Consider the following 15,210-nt stretch of genomic DNA (forward strand, 5'->3'; position numbering starts at 1 on the left):
ACACATTGAGCATTTTAGTCTCCATATCTGCAAAAAGCTATTATTTTGATTCAGTTAACTCTCAATGAAGCATTTACAATTATTGGCAGACAATTCTACCCTCTTTAAGAGAGGCAGTGATCAGGCCCTTCCTTTTTAAAAAAAACAATTGTATTGTAGAACACAACTACTGTATGTTGTATTATTTTATAGTCCTGCTTACACTATTCACTGGAGGCTATTAAGACTCTTAATGTTTAGATAACTTAAACCTTTGAAGACTAAAAATGTATTAACCCTCTTTCTTTTTTAAATATTAATTTAGATGTAAAGCTAAATGTAGCATTAAGTAGGCCGTTCCTGAAACGGCCAGTGGCTAACATTCCCCACCTGGACAAGGTGTTTGAATGGATGTTGACCCATTAGTTCCAAGCTCTCTTGTGTGCAATTGACTTTTTACATCCAACTCTAGTCATTTGAAGAATGCAAGTCTTAAAGCTGTCAAGTTACAGGACCCTTGCACCCCTAACCTTTTAGAAAAAAATCCCCAGGAGTGTTCAAACTTGACAGCTTTAAGACTTGTGGACTTCAACTCCCAGAATTCCTCCTCTCGCTCTTCATCTTGATGATGTGTGGACGGGCGGAGGGAGGGAGCTGGAACCGGTTCTAAACGGCACTGTAGATTTATGGATCTTCTTCTATAGAAGAGGTTAAAACTGGCAGGAACCCACCCCTGCCATGGTCACCATTTTCAATCTTTCCAAAAAGGAAAGTCATTGCATAAGCCAACAGGGGGATTCACAAATCATGGTCATGTGATGTCTTGCTTAATGGGTGATTCATTTACAGACAACCAGGCCTGTCCTTGCTAATGGGATGATCCCATAATATTTTGCTTAATGACCGCTTAATAACAAGAGTGGCCTCAGTTAAGATTGTTAAACAAGGACTACTCTTTTGGTGTAGAGAGCTAACTAAAAACAAACAAAAGATCACCATCTAGTGGTCAGTTTTAAAAATGAAGCAGGAAACACAAAAGAATTTTATTAAAATCCAGACCATGTTTTAAATTGAAAAGCAGAATCTTAAGCTCATATAGATTTTATATCTCAATTAATTTTTAATGAAACAAAAAAATTAAATGGAGATTGCTATGTCTTAGCCTCAGAGACTTGGCTCCATCTCCGAGGCTCACCATTGGTTGAGGCGCACATGTGGCCAGAGCGGGAAAGTCACCGTTCTCTGATTGGTTAACCATGGGACTACCTGCATATAAATTGCTGTCAAGCGGGAACTGTTCAAGCTCACTGGTTCTGGAGCTGCTGTTGCGTTAGCTGTTCTAATAAAGCCTTGTGATCCGAGTCCTGCCTTGCCTCAGTCATTGCCACTCCGTCGAATATAATACTGGCGACGAAGGTGGGATATTCTGAGGCATAGAAGAGCTGTATCACGTAAGAAAGTTTTTCTTTTATTAACGCAAGGCTTCCGGCTAATTGCTGAGGCAATCTCCTCAGAACGGCCACTTTGAACAATTTCGCACCGTTTGCGCCAGGGTTAGAGTCCTGGGAGGCGTACATTGACCGTTTCGAATGCTTCCTCGAGGCAAACCATCTGGCTAACTTGCCTAGTGAGAGAAAGAGAGCCCAATTCCTGAGATCATACAATTCTGGGAGATGGGAAGGATATCCAAGTATGATCATTACAAGTGAACTGGCACAATCAAAGAGGACTGCACTGAATTACCCATTGTGTACAGTCCCATTGAAATATATGTGTTTTGGTGGCCACTTAATAATGAGATTCTAAACCAGAAAGGTTATCAACCCACATTTTGCATGTAACAAACACAAATACAGCTCCATCTGCCAAACCTTTGCATCATTTTAATTTTTATTCCTTTGTACATGCAAGAATTTCACTTGCCATTTAGATACTCATTACATGTACTTTAAGATAAGCATGTTAATAACCTAAAATCAAATAGAAACTACCTTATTTACAATATGGGCATGTTTTATTCCATGATATATGTGCAATTTTATAAAAAGGAGGGTATGGATCATATATTTTAAATGCATATCCTGTTATTTCACAAATGATTTCATTCATATGAAAAGGATTTAAACTTTGCTTTTTTTCAAATTTTAAATGCATCCATCTCAAATTTCCATGAATTCATCCATCCAAGATACTGCTAGAATAAAGATCTTAATATTGCAGTCTGGTAAGTGTTTGTAATTCATTATATTGTATTTATGTATAGTAAGATAAGATCTACTTACTGAATATTGTGGGTTGTATCTTATTTGAATATCACACATAAAGTATAAATGTTGTATTTGAAATTCACAGTGGAGACAATAAGTTTTAGATCTTGTTTCTTTTCAAAGCTGCCATTTAGACTCAAGGCACCAAGGTGTTTCATGGTGCCAGGGATGAAAATCTGGTTTTATTTCCCCCCGCTTACTTATTGTGCATAAATAAATATGTACTCTAAAGCATCTATACTAAAATGTGTTAAGCGTGTTGTTTTTAAAATATATCTGGTGAAAGAAAAAGAGAGGTGGTTCACACAACCAAAACAAATCTCTTCTCCTTTGAAATATTTTCTTACAGTATTTAGCATAAATTCTTTGATGAAGTTTCCTATAGAAGAGAAAGTGCTAACAAATTATCCTCTGAGAAAGAGAGAAGGCCATGTTTCTCTCTGAAGGCCACACCACATTCTGCGTGTTAAGGCTTTGGTTGGAATTTCAGATTATATTGCACTAGAAGTAAATTTGCCAAGTTAATTCTTTGATTGATTAATTGTTTTAAAAAAATCTAATTTTCTAAATGCCACAAAAATGGCAGCTATTTAGTAGTAATAATTGTAGATATAGTAAGCAATATTATCTGGTATGTGCTTATAACTAAGCACTGTAAGGCAAAATAATTAAGTGGAGCACAGGTATTTTTATTATTTGCCTGCTCTTTCTATATGCCTGGCTGACTATACTTCTTCACGTATGTTGAGTAGTTTTTTCCTAAACTGGTTCTTGTTGGATGTGTTGGGACTATAAATCCCATTATTCCTAATCAGCAATGGTCAAGGTGGTTGAATGATATGAGATTTGGAATTGACATCCCACTGAAGCCAGAAAGCACCAAGTTAAAGAAAATTGATCCTGATTTACTGGCAGAAGAACAGTGCTCTATTACCTTATTTATAATGGCTAATCTACTAGCATAAGAATACAAGTATAACAGGCCCTTTCATTGATAAATCAGTTTGTCCAACTTTTCTAGCTCAAAGAGTTCTATTACATTAACTACTGCAATTGCAGTGAATTTGGAATTTCTTTCTGCCACATTCCCTTGATATGCTAAAAATAACAATTAACTATCAAACTACACATACAAGATGCAGAGACCTTGCAGCATATAAAAAAATCTGGGTAATACAAAAAAACATAAATATTCCAGTTTCTCCAACAAAATGTAAATAATAATTCAATTATTTTTTGTTCATCATGTTGAAGTTGTTTATAATCCACACATGTACTGTACTATGGCAATCAGACTGAAACTGGAATGATTCATCTGTATGAATGTCAGAATTAAGTATATACAAATAGGGCAACAGTCCATTGAAAAATATAATTCTAGACCATATATGACCCTTAAAAGTGCTGAAACCTATTTCTGATTATAGTTTATGTAAATCTCTGATTTGATAGCAAAATTTGGGTGGGTAAAGGTTTTGGATCCTGAAAGGTATTCATTACATACCAATTCCATCACAGAAGTGGGTTCAAAGAATGAACCTCAACACTAAAACAAAGTCAATTTTAATCCAAAAAAGTAAACTTAAAAACAACATACACTCATTCACAGAAAATGCAAAGTTATATTCTCTGGTCTCTTTAGTTCTGTCCTTACCATCAACAGGAACTACACAAAGGTGTATTTTTGCTGATAAGGCCCCTAATACAAATACCCACTGTGAACACTTTCAAGTGTATCCTCAGACTTTTTCCTCAAATATGTGAGTTTACTTTTCATGTATGTAACTAAAGAGATCTTACTTTACCTTTTCACAATTCTGTTGTGCGTTGTATTATATTAAACACATTGATTCATCAATATTTCTGCTTCTTCCCATCTCATGACATCATCGCTGAGCATCTGCCATCTTGATTTTTTTTAACCTCCTTTACAGATGCTGCTAACATCATTTGAAAGATCACTCTGCTGCCTCTACCTTGCAAAGTATTAGGCAGATAAAACTGAGAAGATCCTTGAAATTAAATCTTCATAACTTATCTCCCCCTAAGCAGAAACTGTATTTGTTTTATTTGTTTTATTATTTATTAAATTTATATGCTATCCATTTTACCGTGAAGCCACTCTGGGCAGCTTATCCCATGAATTTCAGTACAGAATCATAATTCTCCAAAGATTCTTGCCATAAGTTGATATCAGTTAGATAAAATGAACATTATAAACTGCCAAATCCATTTATTGACAGGCAGGATTACAAAAGCATATGGCCCCAACCCTCAATAATCAAGTCTTCTCTTGGACCTTTTTCAGGTAAGGAAAATCCTGTGAAAGGAATGATCATTGCAGCAAAATCAGAACGTAAATACTAACTGCTTCTGAACCCAGGTTAAAAACTTAAATGAGAGCTTGTAAAAAACTCAATTGAATTTCTTCTATAGTTAAACATTTCCTACATATAGCTGGATATTTGATTAGTAGCTGCCACGCAAAATAAAAGAAAAGCTGTTTGAAGCACATATGAGCCAAATAAAAAATTCTCATACTCAAAAGTTTCAACTTGTACCATAATAAAAATGGAGGTCCAGCACATAGACATTAGCAAAAAATGTCACAGAAAGTCGTAGTGGCATTCTTTGATACTTGGATACACTAAATAATTATTGAGTATCTGTCTTTTGCAGATCAAAATATAGGCTTTTATAGTAAACATTACATATTATTGGAAAGCTTTGGGTATGATACATCTTAGAAGGGAGGTCTAATAGTATAACCATTAGTGAAGTGATGGTGTAATCCTCAAAATGACAATGACACTCAATCATCCCAACCTAATGACCGAGTGCCCAGTATTTTTCTTTTTTTAAAATTCCCCACTTCAATCCAATTGAGCCCAACAGCTAGCCTGAGATGCGTTTGTGAAAGCTGTAACGTAAGTTATAAGCAATCTTGATGGCAACATTCTTTTGGTCTCTGAAAGGCTCCAATTCATTACAGATTGCCTGAGAAAATGTCATGTAATTATCCCAATCTCTTTCTAGAAGTGGAATGTAGCAATTACTGTGCCACACTTTTTTTTAATGGCCAAATGGGCCAGATCAAATTGATCAGTAATCTCACAGAGATTACAGTTTAAAAAGTGAACCAAACTTCCACCCATAGAAATAGGGAAGAGTTTCATCTCCAGGAATTACATCTAAGAATATTATGCTGTAAGCCAAAGCAGCTTTTCTCTCCTTGTTGATGACAAGGCTGAGCAGAACTGCAACGAATGATAGTTTCCAAAAAAGTTTTGAAGATAGTTTTCAAGGTAAAGATGCTTTGGCATTTTATTGGAAGCAAGTTCCACTAGTGTCACTAGAACTAAATGCCAAGAAATGGGGAATAAGATCTGTCACCCTGCATCTAAACCAATGTAGGCAGGATATTCAAAGCAAGTCCTTGAGCTTTACCAAGTTAAATGGAAAAGTAAAAAAAAACAAAAAACTGAAAGGTGGGGAGTTGTGCTCAAAAGTGCTGTTGGAGAAGGAGCATTGTGATGACATGTGGATAGGTTCAAAGAACGTGTCAGGATAACAGTCATCCTGAAAGGGATTAGAAGCCCACTTCACCGTGGGATGGGCGGAAGTGGTGGAGCACCTCTTTCTCTGCGACTGGATCCACCTAAAGAAAGAGAAAGCAATCATCTTTTACTGACAAGATTTATCGAAACCTGGAAACAGATTTCAAAAATTAAACGTACAGTTCCATAGTATTCTAGCCTCAGCATTCAAAATCTGCCCCTTCTCTAAGCGCACAGTGACATCACACACATATATGAAAAGGCAGAGTCTACGCTGTAATGCCATAACACTTTCACCATGATGATGAAAATGGAATGCTTCTGCAGATAGCAGTCTTTTCAGGGAATAGGCGCCTTCACGCAACTCCATACAATATTCTAAGCCAGAGGTTCCCTGATTACTGGGCCTTGGTGTGTTCAGAACCAGGCCCAGAAGTGGTATTCAGCAGGTTCTGACCAGTTCTGGAGAACCGGTAGCGGAAATTTTGAGTAGTTGGGAGAACCGGTAAATACCACTTCTGATTGGCTCCGCCCCCACCTATTCTCTGCCTCCCGAGTCCCAGTTGATCGGGTGGGAATGGAGATTTTGCAGTAACCTGTGGGAGGGAACAGAGATTTTACAGTATCCTTCCCCTGCTATGCCCACCAAGCCACGCCCACCAATCCAAGGCAAGCCTGCCAAGCCACACCCACAGAAATGGTAATAAAAAAATTGGAATCCCACCACTGACCAGGCTGTGTGAGTGCAGCTCATTTGAGCAAGCGGCAGGCACTCACACCTCACATGTGAAGCTCCATATGTGCGAAGGGGGGACCTGCATGCCCACCATTTGCACAAATGGAGCTGTGCGTGCTTGTGTGTGGCCTGCCACTCACAGAGAATCAACCCCTCTTCCCCTCCACCGGGCCACCAAGTCAGAAAGGTTGGTGGATCGTCGTTCTAAGCTATACAAATATAAAAGCAATCTCACTAAAAATAAATTATTTAATTTAAACATTCAAATTAGCCAACCTTTCAAGATTTGGCTATCATGATTTTTAAAATTGTGAAGGGACATCTATTGGCATGGCAGAATTTATGGCACCCTTAAATGCAGCATTATAGCTAACCTCTCCCACCACCTCAAAAAGGAAAACAAATTAAGCTTTTCAGAAGAGAAGAAATGGGAAAGGGAAAAAAATAGTTTGTATAAACTCTATGGCCCAGAACCTACTTTGCAGATATAACCTTTTAATATTAAACTTTGATTAAATGACTGTTTAAAGTTATAAAGAACATATTTTTGGAATTAGAATATTTATTTGTATCCTACCTTTATTATTTTTATAAATAATTCAATGTGATGAACACACAATATACTCCTTCCTCCTCCATTTCCCCCCAAGTCTGGTGAGGTGTGTTGGGTTAAGAAAGGGGGATTGACCAAAAATCACCCAGCTAGCTTCCATGTGTAAGGCAGCACTAGGATTCACAATCTCCTGGCTTCCAGCCTGGGGCTTTGACTACTTAAATGCTACGTTGAGTACCAGCAACAATTTTTATGATGCATCAGAGTAATATGACATGAGTAATATCATTTCTCAGCAGCGAAAATGTTGAGATTTTTCTAAAATCTGGTCCCTTAAGATTTTATTATTGAATATTATATGACAAGGGAGTTATTTTATGGATGGTTGGAGAATAAAAATAGAAGTGAGAAATAAATAGGGATTAGTGAAATAAAGAATATATGTTATGGTAAGAGATGTAAACAATATGATGATGATTATATATGATTGTTAAGATGACCATACTCAATATAATATTATATTTTCATTAGAAGATATGTTAAGAGGGAGAAATGAATAGAGCTATAATGCTGATAGTTAATATTGTAAGATTAGAGAATTATCATCAATGTAATGCATATTGCAAACTTTGATTGTAATTGCAGAGAGACATTCATACCCAGATGACACACTGTTAATGGAAGATGATATGTTCCAGTTAAAAAAATAAAAAATAATTTAAAAAAAGATTTTATTATTATGCCCTCTGGCACACCTCCGATGTAAAATGATGATGAAGTAGAGTGAATCACCACATGAAGAATAGTCATTCTATCTGCTGACATTTCTGAAGGATGAGCAAAGATAGAGGAACTTCACTGAATAAGAATTTGCTGGCTATTTGTGTTTATTTTCTGCTTGCTTATCTTTTCTTCACAGCTAGTTGTTTGTGCTTATCCCTTACCCAATACCTACAGTAGGAGCAGACCAGCAGAGAATCAGTGCGGTCTTGTTTCTCCATCTTTCGCTGCTTATCTTGGCCCGGGAGGTATTTATCTGCCTTTTCAGCCAACAGAAGTGGGTTGAGGTAGGTCTGAGTGGCACTTATAAGTAACCTATGGCCTATCTGTCTGACTTACCTTGACTATCCAATTGGATCACTGAAATAACTCATTGGGGAAGAGAGCAGAACCAGAGCCACTCCTGTTGAGATAGCTGGTACTCTTTCCATGATAGCAATAGCACTTAGACTTATATACCGCTTCACAGTGCTTTTACAGCCCTCTCCAAGCGGTTTACAGACTCAGCATATTGCGCCCAATAATCTGGGTCCTCATTTTATCCACCTCGGAAGAATGGAAGGCTGAGTCAACCTTGAGCCTGGTGAGATTTGAACTGCCAAACTGCAGTTAGCAGTCAGCTGAAGTAGACTGCAGTACTGCACTTTAACCACTGGGCCACCTCAGTTCTATGATATTACCAAAAATAATTATATTCACTATTTATGGAGTATCTGATGAGCATTCAAAATGTTTCACATGTTTTCAACTGAGAAATAATTCACCAAGTACACTATTATTAAATCTACTTTCTAAAGGAAAAAAAATACTTACTTCTATTGTCATTTTTTACCAATTTACTAGGATAACTCTTGTTCATGGGTACATAAGGTTCTGGAGGTGGCAAGTCAGACAGAGGATGGAAGGAAAATCTGCTTTCCCACTCATCTAGATAAACGTAAAGGAATTGTGTAACATTAGTGCATACATAAGACAAATCATGTCAATACAAATCTCAACTAATAGGCTCATTCAAGAGTATTCCATAAAAACTGACTACTATATTTTAGAAAATATTGGATTGATGACATATTATTCAATAGAGTGTATATTTTGTAAACCAGTCTTAAACTGGGAGTACATCCAAATGTGAATAGATCTTGTTTAGCATAGTTGGGGTTATTTTTCAAGAGACCGAGGATGGCATTATATTTCCAACTATTGGAACATCTTTAGCTTCAAATCACTTTATTTTCCAACAGAAATACTGTACATCCCTTTGATTCAGGGTAGGCTGACATCCAATATCTTGAATCCATCAGGTTTTCCTTAAATTGTTTCATGACTTTTCATACTTTTAATTTGTTTTGAATAGGACTTTCAGATTATTACAAATATGTTTAACTGAGAAGAACAATAAATTCCTATCACTTCCTCTTTCCATTCTCATTAATGTCACACAGTCCATATATCTAAAATCAACCTGGCACTGGTCATGAAACCATATACAAATATTACTAAAAACATACCCTGTTTCTCCAACAATAAGACCTCCTGGGATAATAAGCCCAATCGGGCTTTTGAGTGCATGTGCTACAATAAATCCTCCCCACCCCCAAATACTGCAACACAGCAGCAGCCATGAGGTGACCACGCTCGCTGCCTCCTGCACCCCAAAAATAATAAGACCCTGTCTTATTTTTGGGGAAACATGGTATTTATAACATTTACTATTGACTTATCAAAACATTTCTAATATCCTTACAGCAATAATGTTCTGTAATATAACTAATCCAGATAGGCAGGCTCAGCTTCTCTTAAAGTTTTTAACTCTAGCAAGATTGATGCATTTAATAAATAAAATACAAGGGCTAATATAAATTCTAAAGTGGTCAAAGGTTTGTTTCTTCCATCATCTGCGTTTATATTGAAATGAAACATCCTTTACTTTTTAAAAAAAAATCAGTATTTTTTTAACTAGCCTACTTTGATTATTATACAAACTGAGTGGTGGAAAAATGTGATGTGTGAGCCTCACATATACAAGGCAGGTATGGAGACCTCTCAACCTCCAGTTGGAAGGGCTTTCTTGCATTCTGGAAGGAATGGAGAGTTCCTTTGAGAACTCTGCAAGAGAAGAATTTTCCATGAACAGCAGGACTAATGCTAATGTGGTGTTGAAAGCAAGAGGGAGAATAAATGACCCCAAATACCATCAGAGAGGCCTCTAGGGAACACTGTGGGAGAAGAAGCATAATTAGATCGGTGATTAGCCACCATCCAGCTCATTAGGGTTGCTCCTTCTGCTTCTGTCCTCTGGAGATGGCAGAATAAGCAAGAAAAGTTTAAGCAAAGGGAAGGTGGCCAGAAGAACAGATGCTGTGCAAATCTGAAGCCTCATCCAATCTGCTTCTGCTCTCTCATTTACTCTCTACTTTCACTTCCTTTTCTGTGGGTGCAAATCTGAAGGCAAATAGCTGTGGACTGATTGATTTATGTAGAAAACTGAGATAGATATATAAATTGGAGATGAACAACCATAATGAGCAGGATGGTGGCTAATCTCTAATTTTTTTATGCTTCTTCTCCCATAAACTCAAGACAAGTTGATTCCCCAGAAGCCTCAATGATGATATTGGGACCCTTTATTTCCCTTTTCCGTGTATGCAAGAGTCCAGCGTATATGGAAAATTATTTTCTTGCTGTAAGGAATGCAGAGTTCCTTCCAGAAGGCAAGGAAGTTCTTCCAACTGTATTGATGAGAGCTATCCATACCTGTATGTGTGAGGCTCACAAATCATACTTTTCCACCACTCTACCGACAGATTGGAAGTTACGCACTCGGAAAATGTCAAAAACAGGAATACCGTCACTCACCATCACAGGATGAATCCTGGAAACCATTTCGGAGAGCAGATGAGGGAAGCGATGGAGGAGGGGGTGGGGGTGCTCCAGAACCTGGCCTGTCAGGAGGAGGTGGGGGCATAGCCCCACTTCTGAGTTTTTCAAATCCTCCTCTTGAAGGAAGCTGGGGAGCAGCTGGCAGTGCCCTGGAAGTACTTCCGTTTCTGGTTAGTGGAGGCGGAGGCGGAGGGAGAGGTCCTAAATATAATGGGAACAAAAAGTAGTTATTGTACATTTTAATTTTGAGAAAGCTTCCATGAACATCAACCGGCAATCATAAGACATAACAATCAAGTATATTAAATTTACAACATGCTGAAAAGTTCAGCCAGAGTTTCAGTTAGATTGGCAGACCCAATCACTCTTCTCAAACCTCCAAACATGCCCCCCCAAGTGCAAATATTATCCCTCCCTGGTAAACCAGACAGAAAACACAACTAGATGACATCTTTCTACTTTATTGTAAGGCTACACCAACAGAATCTTGCAAGCCTTAAGGTACAAGGTTGCCACTTTAAATTGCTTAATCTATCAAGGTGGGTTCTTTCTAAGTTCCTTTCACCAACCGTTAACCCACCAGGGGCTCCTGCCACCCTTGTCTGATCATTTCCTAGGCAGCTTCCCACACACACATATATCTAATTCTGCTTGGGGCAAAGAGGCCCCAATTTTAAGTTTGAGAAAGCTTCCATGAACATCAACCGGCAATCATAAGACATAACAATCAAGTATATTAAATTTACAACATGCGGAAAAGTTCAGCCAGAGTATCAGTTAGAAAACAGTATGTCTCCTACACTAAGCCAAACTCAAAAATGCAAGGAGGAATTTTTCTTATAGGAGGCTGAATTTTCCTACAAAGCAGCCATAAATAAAAACACTGAGGTAAGCTCTGTCTACAATCCATTTCAGAAAGAAAGCAGTCAAATGATGAAGAAAAGAGGCAAATAGACTTAAACCCTCTTATCCCTCTTCTCACATCTTTTAACCAACAATCAGATAAGAAAGTACTGGAGCCAGATAAAAAAAGAACAATCAAAGCTGGTAAGACAAGCTACTACAAATAAACAGCTAGCGAATTCCACCCTCTATGTCAGGGGTGTCCAAACTTGGCAACTTTAAGACTTGTGGACTTCAACTCCCAGAATTCCCCAGCCAGCCATGCTTAAGTCTTAAAGTCTTAAAGTTGCCAAGTTTGGACACCCCTGCTCTATGTTGTTACCTGGCTCAATAATGAAACAGCAAAGAAGCAAGTTCAGAGAACATTAAGAACAGTATCCATCCAACAATCCCTCCCTCCCTCCCTCAGTCAATTACTCAGGGACATCAAACTAGGATTCCAATGTCGTATAGCAGTGATGGCGAACCTATGGCACGCGTGCAACAGGTGGCACGTGGAGCCATTTGTCAGAGCACGCGAGGCGCTGCCCTGTCAGCTGGCCAGCGTGCATGCGCGTGCTGGCCAGCAAAGTTCACCTTTTTAAAAGCCATTTTTCGCCCTCACCAGGCTCCAGAGGCTTTATAGGAGCCTGGGGAGGGCGAAAAGAGCCTCCCCCGCCCTCCCAGAGGGCCTCCGGAGGCTTCAGGGACCGTCCGGAGGCTTCCCTGACATCTTCGGAGCACTTAAAACCACCCTCTGAGCAAACCGAAAGTCACTTTCAGTTTGCTCGGAGGATCCTTTTGAGCGCTCCGAAGGCTTCAGGGAAGCCTCCAGACAGTTCCTGAAGCCTCCGGAGGGCCTCCGGGGGGGTGGGGAGGCTCTTTTCGCCCTCCCCAGGCTCCTATAAAGCCTCTGAAGCCTGGGGAGGGCGAAAAAAGCATGTAAAAATGGGGGGTCGCGTGTTGTGCGCGCATACGCACTGGGGGGGTCGCGCATTGCATTATGGGTGCGGCACGCCTGCACACGACCCCCCTGCGCTCCCCCCACTTGTGGCACGCGAGCCAAAAAAGGTTCGCCATCACTGTCGTATAGGTTAGTAGTATTTTTATTGCAAAGCCATAACAACAAATCTTGCAAGTATAAATTTACTTCTCTCTTCCCTCCTTTATCTTTGTGATAACTAGGGAGGGTTTTATTAGGTTACATGGTTAGGCTTCCGTGGACTCATTTTTTTTAAAAAAAATTAACTGACCATGTTCTTGGTAGCCCTTTTTTCTGTCCCTCACCCTTTTTGCCCTCACTGTCTTTATGTAAGGATATATATTGCATAGTCCTGCGTTTGAAATATGGCTTTACATTTTAAAGTAATTTTTGCTCAGACAATCTTACCTGATCTGCTAGGCGGGTCCCTTATAGGAGGTGGTGGTCTCTCAACTGGGGGAGGAAGCGGAGGTCCAGAACGATTGGAGCAAGGCAGACAAGGGACTAGCGATGTGTTCCTTTGAGGAAGCCGTGGCATTTCATCATTTCCGCCAGATGCCGGTGGAACTGGAGGTGGGCCTGGCCGACTTGGGGGAAGAGGAGGAGGTACGGAAGATATGGCAGGTGGTCGTGGTGTGGAAGGAATTGGTGGCTTGTGGTTTTGGGGCGGGGGAGGTGGCAGGGAAGCCTCCCTGCTGACAGACGGCCTGTTTCCACTTGGAGGTAATGGCGGAGGTGTCTTATCTTCTGTTGGCCTACCTGGTACTGGAGGGAGAGGAGGCCTGTTTGAGAAGGGAGAAGGAGGACTAACTGGTGATGATTGTCGAATGGATCCTCCAGGCCCTGAATTTCTATTACCAGGGAAAGGTGGAGGGGTAAGCCCTAAGCTCGCTTGTCTGCTGGCTCCGGGCACAGGGGGTGGACCCCTGTTGTACAGACTGGATGCAATAGGTCTTGGAGTATTTGGCACAGGAGGAGCACCCGTATCAGGCCTGGAGCCAAAGTCAGGTCTTGAGGGAGGCATTCGGTTTCTCTGTGGCTCTGTTGCTGGCGCTCTTAGTCCAGGAGGGCCCGGAAATCTGCTTACTCCACCTGGAGGTGAAAAAGGCTTTGCAGATGTTGCTCGCCCTCCTGGTGGAAACACTGGAGTTTTGTTTCCTGCAGAATCTAAAAATAGAAAGCAATTAGTGGATGCATGTACAAAGGTTTGTAGAGGGGAAAATAAATTGTATTCTGGAGGATTTTGTATAATCACTTTCGACCTATAGTAGATGCTTGTCGAAAAGAAACATAAATCAACAGCTCCTTCCTCTTAATATATATTCCAACAGGAAATCTTCCTCATTCAGGCACTTCAGTGGTGGGTTTCTACTGGTTCGGACCAGTTCGCCTGAACTGGTAGTGGTTTGGTGGCCTGGGTCGCTGGAACCGGAAGCAACCCAGGCCTGCCATCCCCCCCCCAAACCGGTTCCCTGGTCGGCGCCGTCGGCACTACCATCTTGTTTTTCACTTCTGCGCATGCACAGAATGATTTAAATTATAATGTGCATGCGCGCGCAGCATGCATCAAGTGGGCGCGTGTGCAAAGTGCACATATGAGCAAACCAGCTCACAGGCACTTCCAATCATACTGAACTGCAATTCCAATAATCCTGAGCCATTATGGATGATAGGGCTTGTAACAGTCCAAAACGTCTGGAAGTTATCAGGGCGGAAAAGCTGATTTTCTGCCAAGAACGGTTAATACAAGCCAGATTAGATAGAAAAGAAATCTACAATTGTTTTTAAGAAGCTTGTAATGTATAGGAGTTCTCGCTTCGTATTTGAACTAGGCTCCGTTTATTTCGTGTTATTACCCTCTCTATGTTAATTTCAGTTAGTATAATTAGATCTGCTTGGTAGCTCTTGAAGAAAGGTTCTACACATTCAATATACTATAAAACAAGATGGAAGGGCAAAGACATTTCTTGACTATTCCTGAATTTCCTGAAGGAGAAAAGGCAAACCTCTCAAAGCAACTCTGGCATGTTAAGTGCAATGAGATTAAAAGGAAGATCTATAAAAAGCTGCTTTGACATAAGAGATAATGCTGGCTTTGAACAATTGTTATATCACCACTTGTTGAAAGTGCACTTTGGATATTTTAACAGTGCTACTTCATTCATATGCTTGCAAACAAAGAAGGTACAATTCTGTCTTCCTGTAAACTCCCTGACTTGTATTTTCTAGCCAAGAAATGTATGAAGTGTCAGGAAAACAATAAATCATGTGGTACAATGCATATTGCTTTTCGGAAATCTGTGCACTGTTTATATTTTTTTTGCCATCTTGTAATTTTATATAGCTATTATAGAATGCTGTTGAGACTTTTTAAAATGAAAGTTGGCAAATAAGCATCTTAAATAACTAAAATAAACATATCCCTTTTCTTCAGGCATACTGTTCCAAAATTTGATACCAGCATAATGAAAACAATTAAATAAAAGACGGTCTAATGGAAAGTTATTACTGAACTAACTTTCACAAATTTCCTGACTGGGTCTACATATCACACTAAACCATAATTTAACCAATCGGTTCATTGCATGTACTTC

The 15,210-nt window shown here is 39.5% G+C and overlaps 1 protein-coding gene across 6 annotated transcripts in view; it reads right to left on the reverse strand.

Annotated features, from left to right (window-relative positions):
• Positions 1 to 2,022: 2,022 nt before the first annotated feature.
• The window catches only part of WIPF1 (WAS/WASL interacting protein family member 1), a 74,657-nt gene continuing 61,469 nt past the window's right edge, over positions 2,023 to 15,210 (reverse strand). For all 6 annotated transcript variants that reach the window (XM_081935438.1, XM_081935443.1, XM_081935442.1 and 3 more), the window contains exons 5-8: positions 13,025 to 13,783; positions 10,729 to 10,953; positions 8,686 to 8,799; positions 2,023 to 5,904 (exon numbers count right to left, since the gene is read on the reverse strand). In XM_081935438.1, coding sequence (XP_081791564.1) covers positions 5,849 to 5,904; positions 8,686 to 8,799; positions 10,729 to 10,953; positions 13,025 to 13,783 — 1,154 coding nt within the window. In that variant the 3' untranslated portion in view covers positions 2,023 to 5,848. The remainder of the gene's footprint in view (positions 5,905 to 8,685; positions 8,800 to 10,728; positions 10,954 to 13,024; positions 13,784 to 15,210) is intronic.

Source organism: Natrix helvetica (assembly GCF_964273705.1).
Source record: "Natrix helvetica genome assembly, chromosome: 1".
Classification (NCBI taxonomy): Eukaryota; Metazoa; Chordata; class Lepidosauria; order Squamata; family Natricidae; genus Natrix; species Natrix helvetica.